Source organism: Oncorhynchus clarkii, unplaced genomic scaffold (genome assembly GCF_045791955.1).
Source record: "Oncorhynchus clarkii lewisi isolate Uvic-CL-2024 unplaced genomic scaffold, UVic_Ocla_1.0 unplaced_contig_10381_pilon_pilon, whole genome shotgun sequence".
In the NCBI taxonomy this organism is placed as follows: domain Eukaryota; kingdom Metazoa; phylum Chordata; class Actinopteri; order Salmoniformes; family Salmonidae; genus Oncorhynchus; species Oncorhynchus clarkii.
The window spans coordinates 41,137-55,289 of record NW_027261124.1 but is presented as its reverse complement, the minus strand read 5'-3'; the positions used below and the strand labels follow the sequence as shown (position 1 = coordinate 55,289).

General features: G+C 45.3%; 1 protein-coding gene across 1 annotated transcript in view; it reads right to left on the bottom strand.

Annotated features, from left to right (window-relative positions):
- Nucleotides 1-6,552: 6,552 nt before the first annotated feature.
- LOC139404965 (histone-lysine N-methyltransferase SETD2-like) overlaps nt 6,553-14,153 on the bottom strand; it is a 42,224-nt gene continuing 34,623 nt past the window's right edge. The window contains exons 21-23 of the mRNA XM_071147518.1: nt 9,270-9,344; nt 7,929-8,030; nt 6,553-6,951 (exon numbers count right to left, since the gene is read on the bottom strand). Coding sequence (XP_071003619.1) covers nt 6,790-6,951; nt 7,929-8,030; nt 9,270-9,344 — 339 coding nt within the window. The 3' untranslated portion in view covers nt 6,553-6,789. The remainder of the gene's footprint in view (nt 6,952-7,928; nt 8,031-9,269; nt 9,345-14,153) is intronic.

The window sequence follows — 14,153 nt, the reverse complement described above, 5'->3', positions numbered from 1 at the left end:
TAAAGGGTTTGGGGAAGAGACAGTATTAGGAGGGTATTTAAAGGGGCTGTGACAGAGACAGTATTAGGAGGGTATTTAAAGGGGTTGTGACAGAGACAGTATTAGGAGGGTATTTAAAGGGGTTGGGGCAGAGACAGTATTAGGAGGGTATTTAAAGGGGTTGTGACAGAGACAGTATTAGGAGGGTATTTAAAGGGGTTGTGACAGAGACAGTATTAGGAGGGTATTTAAAGGGGTTGGGACAGAGACAGTATTAGGAGGGTATTTAAAGGGTTTGGGGAAGAGACAGTATTAGGAGGGTATTTAAAGGGGCTGTGACAGAGACAGTATTAGGAGGGTATTTAAAGGGGTTGTGACAGAGACAGTATTAGGAGGGTATTTAAAGGGGTTGGGGCAGAGACAGTATTAGGAGGGTATTTAAAGGGGTTGTGACAGAGACAGTATTAGGAGGGTATTTAAAGGGGTTGTGACAGAGACAGTATTAGGAGGGTATTTAAAGGGGTTGTGACAGAGACAGTATTAGGAGGGTATTTAAAGGGGTTGTGACAGAGACAGTATTAGGAGGGTATTTAAAGGGGTTGTGACAGAGACAGTATTAGGAGGATATTTAAAGGGGTTGGGACAGAGACAGTATTAGGAGGGTATTTAAAGGGGTTGGGACAGAGACAGTATTAGGAGGGTATTTAAAGGGGTTAGGACAGAGACAGTATTAGGAGGGTATTTAAAGGGGTTAGGACAGAGACAGTATTAGGAGGGTATTTAAAGGGGTTGGGACAGAGACAGTATTAGGAGGGTATTTAAAGGGCTTGGGGCAGAGATAGTATTAGGAGGGTATTTAAAGGGGTTAGGACAGAGACAGTATTAGATAAGTCTTCACCCAACCTGTTTTTTAAGATATGCTTTCCCTTTCATTGAGATTCCTGCTCCCTCCCTCCCTCCCTCCCCTCCATCCCAACCCCCTCCTCCACGACTTCTACTCACTCTGTCCTCAGCTGAAATCTGTTCATGATTTCTCTCTCTGCCTTTACTCTGTGCTCTAAGTGGGAGCAGGCCTGCGTCTCTCTCTAGCAGGGCCCGGGGCAGGCAGCGTTCCATGATTTCTCTCTCTGTCTTTACTCTGTGCTCTAAGTGGGAGCAGGCCTGCGTCTCTCTCTAGCACGGCCCGGGGCAGGCAGCGTTCTATGTCGTCATGGACACCAGACACTCCAGCTTAACTGTGGTCTGGAGCACACAGGCATGGGGCTGCGGAATGCACATTAACTCAGAGTGGGATGGAGGTGAGGGGGGGACCCGATACCCTATATAGTGCACTTCTTTTGTCCAGATCCCTATGGGTCCCATTTGAAATTTAGGGTGCCATTTGGGATGCAAGTCAGAGGCTCTCTGCCAGAAATGTTCCATACGCACAAAAAGCTAATTTCTCTAAATGTTTTGGCACAAATTTGTTTACATCCCTGATAGTAAGCACTTCCTCCTTGCCAAGATAATCCATCCACCTGACAAGTTAGGAATATCAAGAAGCGGATTAAACAGCATTGTCATTACACAGGTGCACCTTGTGCTGGGGACAAAAGGCCACTCTAAAATGTTCTGTTTTGTCACACATCACAATGTCACAGATGTCTCAAGTTTTGAAAGAGCGTGCAATTGGCACGCTGACTACAGGAATGTCCACCAGAGCTGTTGCCAGAGAATAGAATGTTAATTTCTCTACCATAAACTGCCTCCAATGTGGTTAAACGTGGTTTAAGAGGACAACCGCAGACTACATGTCCATGCGTTGTGTAGGCGAGCGGTTTGCTGTTGTGAACAGAGTGCCCCATGTTGGTGGTGGGGTTATAGTACGAGCAGGCATAAGCTATGGACAACAAACACTTTTATAACAGTTTTATTGCACAATTGTATTTTATTGATGGCAATTTGAATGCATAGAGATACTGTGACGAGATCATGAGGCCCATTGTCGTGCCATGTTTCAGCATGATAACGCACAACCCCATGTCGCAAGTATCTGTACACCATTCCTGGAAGCTGAAAATGTCCCTGTTTTTTCATGTTCTATATACTCAGACATGTCACCCATTGAGCATGTTTGGACTGCTCTGTATCGGTGTACGACAGCATGTTCCAGTTCCCGCCAATATCCAGCAACTTTGCACAGCCATTGAACAGGAGTGGGACAACATTTCACAGGCCACAATCAACAGCCTGATACACTATGCGAAGGAGATGTGTCGTGCTGCATGAGGCAAATGGTGGTCACACCAGATACTGACTGGTTTTCTGATCCACGCCCCTATCTTAAAAAAAAAAATGGTATCTGGGACCAACAGATCAGTGTCAGTGGAGGCACCTCAGATGAGGACCATCCTCAGTAAATTTCATAAAAATAAAAATGTTAATACATTGAAAAAGTTGACCTTTTTAGATAGACCTACACTAAATATATTCACGTCACCAAACAATTGATTAAAACACTGTTTGCAATGAAGGTCTACAGTAGCCTCAACAGCAGTCTGTAGGGTAGCACCATGGTGTAGCCGGAGGACAGCTAGCTTCCGTCCACTTCTTGGTACATTGACTTCAATACAAAACCTAGAAGGCTCTTGGTTCCCACCCCCTTCCATGGACTCACAGTAATTATGACAACTTTCAGATGACATCCTCCAACCTATCAGAGATCTTGCAGCATGAACTGACATGTCCACCCAATCAAAGGATCAGCTAATTAATCTAGAGCTAGCTAGCACTGCAGTGCATAAAATGTGTTGAGTAATTGACTCAAAGAGAGAAAGAAAATAGTTGAACAGTTGTCAACAAATTAATTTCTTCAAAAATGAAGGAGAAGCAAGAGAGCTAGTGTCATTCTTTTTCACTTTCAGTTTCACTTACTTAGCTAGCAAATGCAGCTGGCTAGTTTAGCCTATTGAAACACCCTGCTCAAACAGAGGGATGCTATGTTAGCTAGCTGGCTATGACAGAGGGATGCTATGTTAGCTAGCTGGCTATGACAGAGGGATGCTATGTTAGCTAGCTGGCTATAACAGAGGGATGCTATGTTAGCTAGCTGGCTATGACAGAGGGATGCTATGTTAGCTAGCTGGCTATGACAGAGGGATGCTAAGTTAGCTAGCTGGCTATGACAGAGGGATGCTATGTTAGCTAGCTGGCTATGACAGAGGGATGCTAAGTAAGCTAGCTGGCTATGACAGAGGGATTCTAAGTTAGCTAGCTGGCTATGACAGAGGGATGCTATGTTAGCTAGCTGGCTATGACAGAGGGATGCTATATTAGCTAGCTGGCTATGACAGAGGGATGCTAAGTTAGCTAGCTGGCTATGACAGAGGGATGCTAAGTTAGCTAGCTGGCTATAACAGAGGGATGCTATGTTAGGTAGCTGGCTATGACTACCCAACACAACACTGGATCTATTCCAAGTCAAGGTAAACTTTTAGTTGTATTACGTTTTTGCCCCTGGACCGCCGGTGTAACGTTACTACATGATTGTAGCGGGTTTACTAACGCATTAGTTCTATTAGCTGTTGACTAGGACATTACTTTAGCTGATAGAACAACAATGTAGGTTGTGTATAGCGGTTATGACATGGTCTGGTTTAGAAAGGTTTTTTCGTCTGGTCACATAACCGAAGGGAAAAGGTAGAGAGGGAATACGTGGCTGCTCTAACACTGAACTGTGTTTATGCGTGATCAGTGGTGTATTCATCCCGCCTCTTCTGTTGAAAAACGTTTCTTAAACGAAAGCAAACGAAACAGGGATACAAATTCCATGCATTTGCCCAATATTAACTCTCGTTTGCAACTGTTGGACTAATGATTACACCCTAGATCAGCTAGATGCAGGCAAGTGTGTGCAAGGCTGTATTGCATGTGTCACTGTCATCTTTTTTTTATCTCGACCTGTGTTGAAAACTTTCATTCATTGGCTAGGTTGTAGCAACCTCATGATGGGTGTAGGGAACATTACAGTATCATGTAGTAGCCTAAACCTATCGATGTTACATTGAACTGGGTGAATGGAATATGAATGACAGTCATCCAATATGCTGGAATAGAAATAAGGCCACGCTCATGAAAAATAAAAAGTGCTCCCTCAGAGGCACAGACCGCCACTGTAACAGATGCATATCTGTATTCCCAGTCACGTGAAAGCCATAGATTAGCGACCTAATGAATTGTTTTCATTATATGAACTGTAACTAAGTAAAATATTTGAAATTGTTGCATTTATATTTTTGTTCAAATCTTGTCAAAAGTAGTGCACTAAATAGGGAACAGGCTGCCATTTGGGATGTAAACAGCCTGTCCCTCCATATGCACCCTGTATTGAAGGGGTAAGTACACAGTGAAACAGGGATTGGGTGGAATGCAGTGCACTACTGGGTGTCTAACCATGTAGTGGAGGAACTTCTCAGTTGGTTCTGGGTAAACGCTAGAAATATTTCAATAGTGTGCAAGTTGAAAATGGAATACACATTTTTACAAAAACTTTATTTTTCTTTTAAAATGTTTGTACACTCAGCATGACAATGTGCTTGCACAGTACTTACAGTAGAGTTGGGGTGAAACTCTTTTTGTACAAAAAATAAAATAAAAAGTCTCAAAACAAACAAAACAGAAAAATGCTGCAACCCCCACCACCAAAATAAAACTCAAACAAGAGGCTGTGAATCGGTGGAATCCTGGCTTTAGCTTACAGAGGAAGGGGGTGTTGATTTGAGCTGCTGGAGCAGACAGGGGTACTCACTTCGACCCCCCCCCCCTTCATTCACCTGTGTTTGGTATACTGACACCAGGCTATTGACAGGTTATATCACGGACCAACAGTCCATCCTTTCACAAAGACTCAGCTTACCTAAACATTCTCAAACTATTTCTCAATATATTCACATATAAAGCACTATAATACATGTGTGTTTGAACATGGTTTTAATGCAATTTAAATGGTGGTGAGAGAGTTACCTAAAGGATTAACGACCCCAAGCCTATGAACCGGTAACCCTGACGACAGGACACAAACCTTGTTACCCCGGAGACTAAGGAGTAAAACAGCTTGTGTAGCAACAAGACGACAGCACAGGCGCCTCTGATGCCCGTCTAAAGGAATTATAATAGTAAAAAAAAGAGTTAAAATGACCACGCCCCATTGTGGAGGAGGGGGGTCGAAACGGAACGAGGGACAGACTGACTGACACATAAGCATCATGTGTCTGATAGCATCCAAATCCTGTTCACTTCATAGTACAAGTTAATTAAAGACAAAAACATTGATCAGTAACCCCGTCCCCTGCTGTTCCTTATTCACCACCAAGTCCGTCCGTCCGTCCGTCCGTCCGTCCGTCCGTCCGTCCGTCCGTCCGTCCGTCCGTCCGTCCGTCCGTCTGTCTGTCTGTCTGTCCGTCTGTCCGTCTGTCTGTCTGTCTGTCTGTCCGTCTCACTACTTGATACAGTCAGACGAGTAGGCGGACTGAAGAGAACAAGCTTCATAATAAAGTTCATTCTTCAATTTTTGTATTAAAAAAAAAATTTACTCAGGGAGGGAGCATTGGAACATGGACTACGTCCCAAATGAACACTATTCCCTACATAGAGCTCTCGTCTAAAGTAGTGCACTCTGGGATTCCCCTATAGGCCCTGGTCTAAAGTAGTGCTCTTTTTAGGAAATAGGGTGCTATTTGGTAAGCAGCCATGGAGGAATTCCCATAAGTACACCAGTCAGCACGATAGAACCGAACCCAGCCTCCATCCGGACCGAACCCAGCCTCCATCCGGACCGAACCCAGCCTCCATCCGGACCGAACCCAGCCTCCATCCGGACCGAACCCAGCCTCCATCCGAACAGAACCCAGCCTCCATCCGGACCGAACCCAGCCTCCATCCGAACAGAACCCAGCCTCCACCCGGACCGAACCCAGCCTCCATCCGAACAGAACCCAGCCTCCATCAAGCATTCATATAACAACAGAGGCGCCGGAGGATTGTGGTCTGAAGGCAGGGAGGGCACCAGATACCCTAGTCCAGTCAATAGCTGGCTTGGGGGTGTGGCGGGCGGGCGCACCAGGGGAAAGCCAGTCATATGGACAAACAGCGATTTTGTCTTTCTTTACACGGATCCATTTTGACCAGTTAATTGCCACTGCTGGACTTCATACAGCAACATCCCAACAGTGGAAAAACAAGAGCAATTTAAAATGGTGGTATGTCTGACTCTTTCATGAATCCTTTTCAGACAGGGGAGGAAGAGTTCTAGAGAGAATATGTAGATAAGATTTGAAAACATTGTTAGTTAGGTAAGAAAGTTAAACTGGAAAAAAAATGTAGAAAGCTAACATGATAGTGACACTATAGGTCAATGTAGCACCCCTCTCTGGGTCTGAGTGCCAAACAGCACCCTATTCCCTACTTAGGGCACAGAGAATAGGGTGCTAGTTGAGACGCAGCTTAGGTGTCGCACACTTCTCTGTGGACACTTCACCTGGATCCTCCGCCCTTTGGGAGACACCTCCCTCCTCGCCATGATTCTCGCCCCCCTCCCATTAGTCAGTGGGCCCGGCGGCAAGCCTTCAAGGCATCAGTTTAAGACACCGTCTTAGTCAACATAAATATGTGTCTGGAGTGATCCCACCTCCACAGTTCAGTTTCCCAGCGTGACTTGACTTTAATCTGGGTTTCAGTGGGTCTCCGTTCACCGTTTGTGGGCCCCAAACAACTGTAGCCTAATCATATTTTCAAGTCTTGATCCCCGTTCTGTTCCTCCAGTCAGACGCAGTGTTAGTCCAGCTCAGTGTCCTCTTTGGGCCGGTAGATGTTGCCGAACTTCTGCATGTATTTCTTGATGTACTCCTTGGTCTTGTGCTTGACGTTCTCGTTGCACTCCAGGTCCTCTGGGTTCTTACAGGACTTCAGCTCCTTGTTCATCACGCCGTGAGTTAGCTGGAGGAATAGAAAGGGGGAGACAAGGAAGTCAGATGTTTCTCCTGACAACAACATCGGTAATGGGTAACTTTCCCATAATTCCCAAGTTTTCTAGAATCCTGGTTTGAGGATTCAGGATCTTCTGCTAATTCCGTCCCGATTCCATTAATCTTCCAAACATGATTTCTGCAAAACTGGAAAGTTATGGGAATTTTACAACCCTGCAACAACAAAACTGAAACTAGTTCCAGCAAAAGGAAGAATGGAGGTTAGGTCACACTGTGAAGAGATGAGGCTTTCATTCTGACTGATCCATTTCATGAGCTTTGTTCTCCTCCTAAAAATGTAGACAGTCAAATGTCAGGGCTGCGTCCCCCAAAATCGCAGCTTTCTATATAAAACGAGTCAATCCAAAACTTTAGCTAGCGCTCTAGTTTTTAAGAGGTTCTGCTTTAAGGGTTTGTTCTGCACGGTATTAAATCAAAATGTGAGCCAGTTTACTTGGCCTCTCTTTTGTTTATTGTGACCATGTGCTCAAGAGTAGTAGAGTGTCCAAATGGCACTCCATTTAAACAAGTCCCCACCGAGTTGTGGTTGTCAACCCAGAGAAACACTCAAAACTACTTGAGGGGGAAAAAACAGAGCTTTATGCCCTTTGAAAAAAAGAATGCTGGCTGAGCACTGAGTGAGAGAGAGAGAGTATGTCCCAAATGGCACCATTTTCAATACATAGTGCACTACTTTGGAATAGGGTGCCATTTGGGATACAAATGTGAGCTGAAGGTTCAGGCGTTTAGTTCTGGTCTGGGGGAAGAGCTTTAGTGAGATGTGAAGGGGAAAACCTTTATCCTTTCAAGTTAATTGCTATTCAGGACTTTAATTCAATACTCTGACTGTTGGGAGAGGTTCATGTTTTGGATGGTTTGAGACAATAAAATACAAATATCCAAATGATTGCTTTCCACACACAACCCCCCCCCCACCCTCCCCCCTACCTTTCTGGCAAGGTGTTTGAAATCCTCGGTGTTGACAATGCGTCCCAGTTTGCAGTCTGGTTTCCGGAACGGATTCAAGCAGGTCACAATGAACTGTGACATCTAAACACAGGAAATAGGAGGTCAAATCGATCGTGTAGAGATGACATTCATTACATTTCAGTCATTTAACAGACACTCTTATCCAGAGCCACTTACAAGTACATTCATCTTAAGATAGCTAGGTGGGACAACCGAGTATCTCAGTCATAGTCAGATGGGCTTGACATTAACTTGTAACTTTTTTAGCCACTTGTCAAATGTGCAAACGCGGCTTTGATCTAAAAAAAATAACATCTCACAAATACATAATTGAAAGACCACTTGTGCCTGTCAACGCAGAACTACTATAATTATACTCTGATGAGCTCTGCAGAGACCGGTAGGACCGAGAGTAAAACATCGCATCCCGGGGACACTTTCCATCCCTTTCTGATCAGAGTAGCCTAATTGTTTGATATTTTTTTACTTGTCTATTCAGACAACTTAAAGGTGTTGAAAGCGTTCCACAGGGATGCTGGCCCATGTTAACTCTAATGCTTCCCACAGTTGTGGCAAGTTGGCTGGATATCACCATGTGCAATGCCAAGCGTAATTTGGAGTGATGAATCACAATTCACCATCTGGCAGTCCGACAGAAGAATCTGTGTTTGGCGGATGCCAGGAGAACACTACCTGTCCCACCCAATGCATAGTGCCAACTGTAAAGTTTGGTGGAGGAGGAATAATAGTCTGAGTCTGTTTTTCATGGTTTGGACTAGATCTCTTAGTTCCAGTGAAGGGAAACCTTAACACTATAGCATACAATGACATTCTAGACAATTTTGTGTTTCCAACTTTGTGGCAAGTTTGGGGAAGGCCCTTTCCTGTTTCAGCAGGACAAATGCCCCGTGCACAAAGCGAGGTCCATACAGAAATTATTTGTCAAGATCGGTGTGGAAGAACTTGACTCGCCTGCACAGAGCCCTGACCTTAACTCCATCAAACACCTTTGGGATTAATTTTAACCCAGACTGCGAGCCAGGCCTAATCGGCCAACATCCGTGCCCGACCTCACAAATGCTCTTGGCTGAATGGACGCAAGTCCCTGCAGCAATGTTCCAACATCGAGTGGAAAGCCTTCTCAGAAGAGTGGAGGCTGATATAGCAGCAAAGGGGGAGACCAACTCCATATTAATGCCCATGATTTTGGAATGAGATGTTCGATGAGCAGGTATCCACATACTGTTGGCCATGTGTAGTTGAGGAGGAGGTGAGGAGAGGAGGAATCACAGGAAGACTGAGATATGGACGTTGACTCACCTCTTTCCGGAACGTCTCCTTGCTCCTCTTGGCCAGCTCACTGGATGTGTCTGCCTCTGCTGTCTTAGTAGAGAACTGTGGAAACACACACACGATGGGAGAGATGAGAGAGGTCAGGGAACATCTCAGTCTATAGAACAGTCACGTTTCGTTTGACTAGCTTGGTTCGGCCATGGATTAATCTAAACGGTCGCCTAGCAGTCTGTCTGGGTTATAGCTACTGTCATTTTCTCAGCTGTGGCAGACAGCAGCAGGCGGCAGCCATTACTTGGAGCTAAAAGGCCCAGATCAAAGGAAGTGAGGCTGTATCAGCCACACCATGGAGACCATGGATGAACCATGGCAGGTGTTGAGCCGAGGCCCTGGACTTCAAGGCCAGTGGGGAAGGCAGGCAGGCCACACCTGGTCACCAGCCCCCTCCAACAGGAAAGGAGGGAGCCACACAAAGCAGGGATATCCTGCCAGGATAAAGGCAGGGCTCCCTCTCCGGCTAACAGTACCCACCCTACTCAGCCCCAGAGACAAGCCGTAGACAGTTGATGATGGCCCCCCCTCCCCCCAGAGACAAGCAGTAGACAGTTGATGCCCCCCCCCCCCCCCCCCCCCCCAGAGACAGGCAGTAGACGGTTGATGCCCCCCCAGAGACAGGCAGTAGACCGTTGATGCCCCCCCAGAGACAGGCAGTAGACAGTTGATGCCCCCCCAGAGACAGGCAGTAGACAGTTGATGCCCCCCCAGAGACAGGCAGTAGGCAGTTGATGCCCCCCCCCCCAGAGACAGGCAGTAGGCAGTTGATGCCCCCCCCCAGAGACAGGCAGTAGGCAGTTGATGCCCCCCCCCCCCCCCCCCAGAGACAGCCAGTAGACAGTTGATGCCCCCCCCCCAGAGACAGCCAGTAGACAGTTGATGCCCCCCCCAGAGACAGCCAGTAGACAGTTGATGCCCCCCCCCCCCCCAGAAACAGCCAGTAGACAGTTGATGCCCCCCCCCCCCCCCCCCCCCCAGAGACAGCCAGTAGACAGTTGATGCCCCCCCCATGCATCAAACCAAGGTGGTGAGGATCAAAGGGAACCACAATAGATTCACACACAGCTCTCCTTCGTGCTTCCTGAGGGGTGGTGTGCCCACGGAGCGTACCAGGGAGAAGCATTCAGACTGACAAGAGAACACTTTATGAGCCAGTGTTTAACCTAGATTATTTTCCAGGTGGGATGCAAAGCCCTCTAACCAAAACACCAAATTATTATCAGGGGTCAACAGAGCTAGGGAAAATAACATTTAAGTGGTGTCAGAAACTCAGTGGTTATCATTTCAGGTCCTGGTCAGTAGAGACAGACAGAGACAGACACAGACACCACTATCAAGACATGTTGGAAATGGTCCTTGAGCTAATTGCTTTTATTGGCCAACGACATCCCATCATAAAAAAAAGAGAAATGGAGACATCCCATCGTTAAGAAAGAGAGACATCTCATCGTAAAGAGAGAGAGAGAGAGACATCCCATCGTAAAGAGAGAGAGAGATGGAGACATCTCATCGTAAAGAGAGAGAGATGGAGACATCCCATCGTAAAGAGAGAGAGAGATGGAGACATCTCATCGTAAAGAGAGAGAGAGATGGAGACATCTCATCGTAAAGAGAGAGAGAGAGATGGAGACATCTCATCGTAAAGAGAGAGAGAGAGATGGAGACATCTCATCGTAAAGAGAGAGAGAGAGATGGAGACATCTCATCGTAAAGAGAGAGAGACATCTCATCGTAAAGAGAGAGAGAGATGGAGACATCTCATCGTAAAGAGAGAGAGAGATGGAGACATCCCATCGTAAAGAGAGAGAGCGATGGAGACATCCCATCGTAAAGAGAGAGAGCGATGGAGACATCCCATCGTAAAGAGAGAGAGAGATGGAGACATCCCATCGTAAAGAGAGAGAGAGATGGAGACATCCCATCGTAAAGAGAGAGAGAGAGAGAGACATCTCATCGTAAAGAGAGAGAGAGAGATGGAGACATCCCATCGTAAAGAGAGATGGAGACATCCCTTCATAAAGAGAGAGATGGAGACATCCCATCGTAAAGAGAGAGAGATGGAGACATCTCATCGTAAAGAGAGAGAGATGGAGACATCCCATCGTAAAGAGAGAGAGATGGAGACATCCCATCGTAAAGAGAGAGATATGGAGACATCCCATCGTAAAGAGAGAGATATGGAGACATCCCATCGTAAAGAGAGAGAGATGGAGACATCTCATCGTAAAGAGAGAGAGATGGAGACATCCCATCGTAAAGAGAGAGAGATGGAGACATCCCATCGTAAAGAGAGAGAGATGGAGACATCCCATCGTAAAGAGAGAGAGATGGAGACATCCCATCGTAAAGAGAGAGAGATGGAGACATCCCATCGTAAAGAGAGAGATATGGAGACATCCCATCGTAAAGAGAGAGATATGGAGACATCCCATCGTAAAGAGAGAGATATGGAGACATCCCATCGTAAAGAGAGAGAGAAGACATCCCATCGTAAAGAGAGAGACATCCCATCGTAAAGAGAGAGACATCCCATCGTAAAGAGAGACATCCCATCGTAAAGAGAGAGAGAGACATCCCATCGTAAAGAGAGAGAGAAGACATCTCATCGTAAAGAGAGAGAGAAGACATCTCATCGTAAAGAGAGAAGACATCTCATCGTAAAGAGAGAGAAGACATCTCATCGTAAAGAGAGAGAAGACATCTCATCGTAAAGAGAGAGAAGACATCTCATCGTAAAGAGAGAGAAGACATCTCATCGTAAAGAGAGAGAAGACATCTCATCGTAAAGAGAGAGGAGACATCTCATCGTAAAGAGAGAGAGAGAAGACATCTCATCGTAAAGAGAGAGAGAATACATCTCATCGTAAAGAGAGAGAGAGATGAAGACATCTCATCGTAAAGAGAGAGAGAGATGAAGACATCTCATCGTAAAGAGAGAGAGATGGAGACATCCCATCATAAAGAGAGAGATAGAGACATCTCATCGTAAAGAGAGAGAGAAGACATCTCATCGTAAAGAAAGAGAGAAGACATCTCATCGTAAAGAAAGGGTCTCTCCCTCTCTGGAGACACACATATGAAAACATTTCAGCTCAGAGACAAAAGGGCCCAGTGCGTAGACACTAAACCACAAACCTGGTTTCCATTACGATCAAAGAAGAGGGGAAACAAATGACAGAAAAGAGAGAGCGAGCGAGAGCTCAAGAGAGAAATGCATAATAACCATTCCTACAACCCATATAGGCCCCCTCAGATCAGACCTATGACACTCCTGCCCACCCCATGCCCCCCACTCCCACAAAGAGGGCCTCAACATGGAAGTCACACATTCACCCAGGCTAACAGGCCCAACCCCCACTCTTACACTAGCCCAAGCCAATGGCATGTACCAGATGCTCAACAGGCTCTGCTCACACTTACTGGTCTGGGGCCAAACCCCACGATTAACAACATTGGACACTTTATGGAACACAAAGCCTTCGCTATATCATCCTGGAATATCCAAGGCCTGAGGTCATCTGCCTTTGGCCTAAAGAGCAGAAACCCAGACTTCACTAAAGAAATACAGACATTGTCATCCTACAAGAAACACGGTATAGAGATGGACTTCAGTGGTTACCCTCTAGGTTACAGAGAGCTGGTAATGCCATCCACCAAACTACCAGGTGTGAAACAGGGAAGAGTCTCAGGGACTTTGCTTATTTGGTATAGAGCAGACCTAACTCACTCTCTTAAATTAATCAAAACAGGAACATTTTATATTTGGCTAGAAATTAAAAAGGAAATGAACTAAACAGAGAAAAACAACCTACTGTGTGCTACCTATACCCCCCTACTAGAATACCCATACTTTAATGCAGACAGCTTCTCCATCCTGGAGGGGGACATGTACTAATTTGTGGCAACAAACAAACAATTAGGCAAATTCAATCCCTGTTAGACAACTGCCTGGACAAAATGTAATATTGAAGATGTAAACTTGGCAGTAGAAAACAAACAGTATTTCTCAGCTTCCCTATCAAATCAAAACTGTCAAGACAACCTAAGAAAAGTAGCAACAATGACAAATGGTTTGATGAAGCAAAAAAAAACTAAAGAAAGAAATTGAGAAACCTATCCAACCAAAACCAGACCCAGAAAACCTCTACGCCTTCACTATGGTGAATCACTAAAACAATACAGAAATACACGACGGAAGAAGAAGGAACAGCATGTCAGAAATCAGCTCAATGTAATTGAAGAATCCATAGAATCTAACCACTTCTGGGAAAATGCTAAAGAAACAACACGAAGAGCTATCTATCCAAAAACAGAGATGTGTGGATAAACCACTTCTCCAATCCTTTTGGCTCTATAACAAAGAACAGCAAAAACATATACATGATCAAATACAAATCTTAGAATAAACTATTAAAAGACTACCAGAACCCACTGGATTCTCCAATTACATTGAATGAACTACAGGACAAAATACAAACCCTCCAACCCAAAAAGTCCTGTGGTGTTGACAGTATCCTAAATGAAATGATAAAATATACAGACCACAAATTCCAATTGATATGCGTCAACAACAACCTTGGGAAAATCGTCTGCATTATCATCAACAGCAGACTTGTACATTTCCTCAGTGAAAACAATGTAGTGAGGAAATGTCATGTTGGCTTTTTACCAAATTACCGTACGACAGACCACGTATTCATCCTGCACTCCCCACTTGACAAACAAACCTAAACAAAGGCAGTTTTCTCATGCTTTGTTGATTTCAAAAAAGCCTTCCACTCAATTTGGCATGAGGGTCTGCAATACAAACTGATGGAAAGTGGTGTTGGGGGGGGAAACATACAACATTATAAAAGC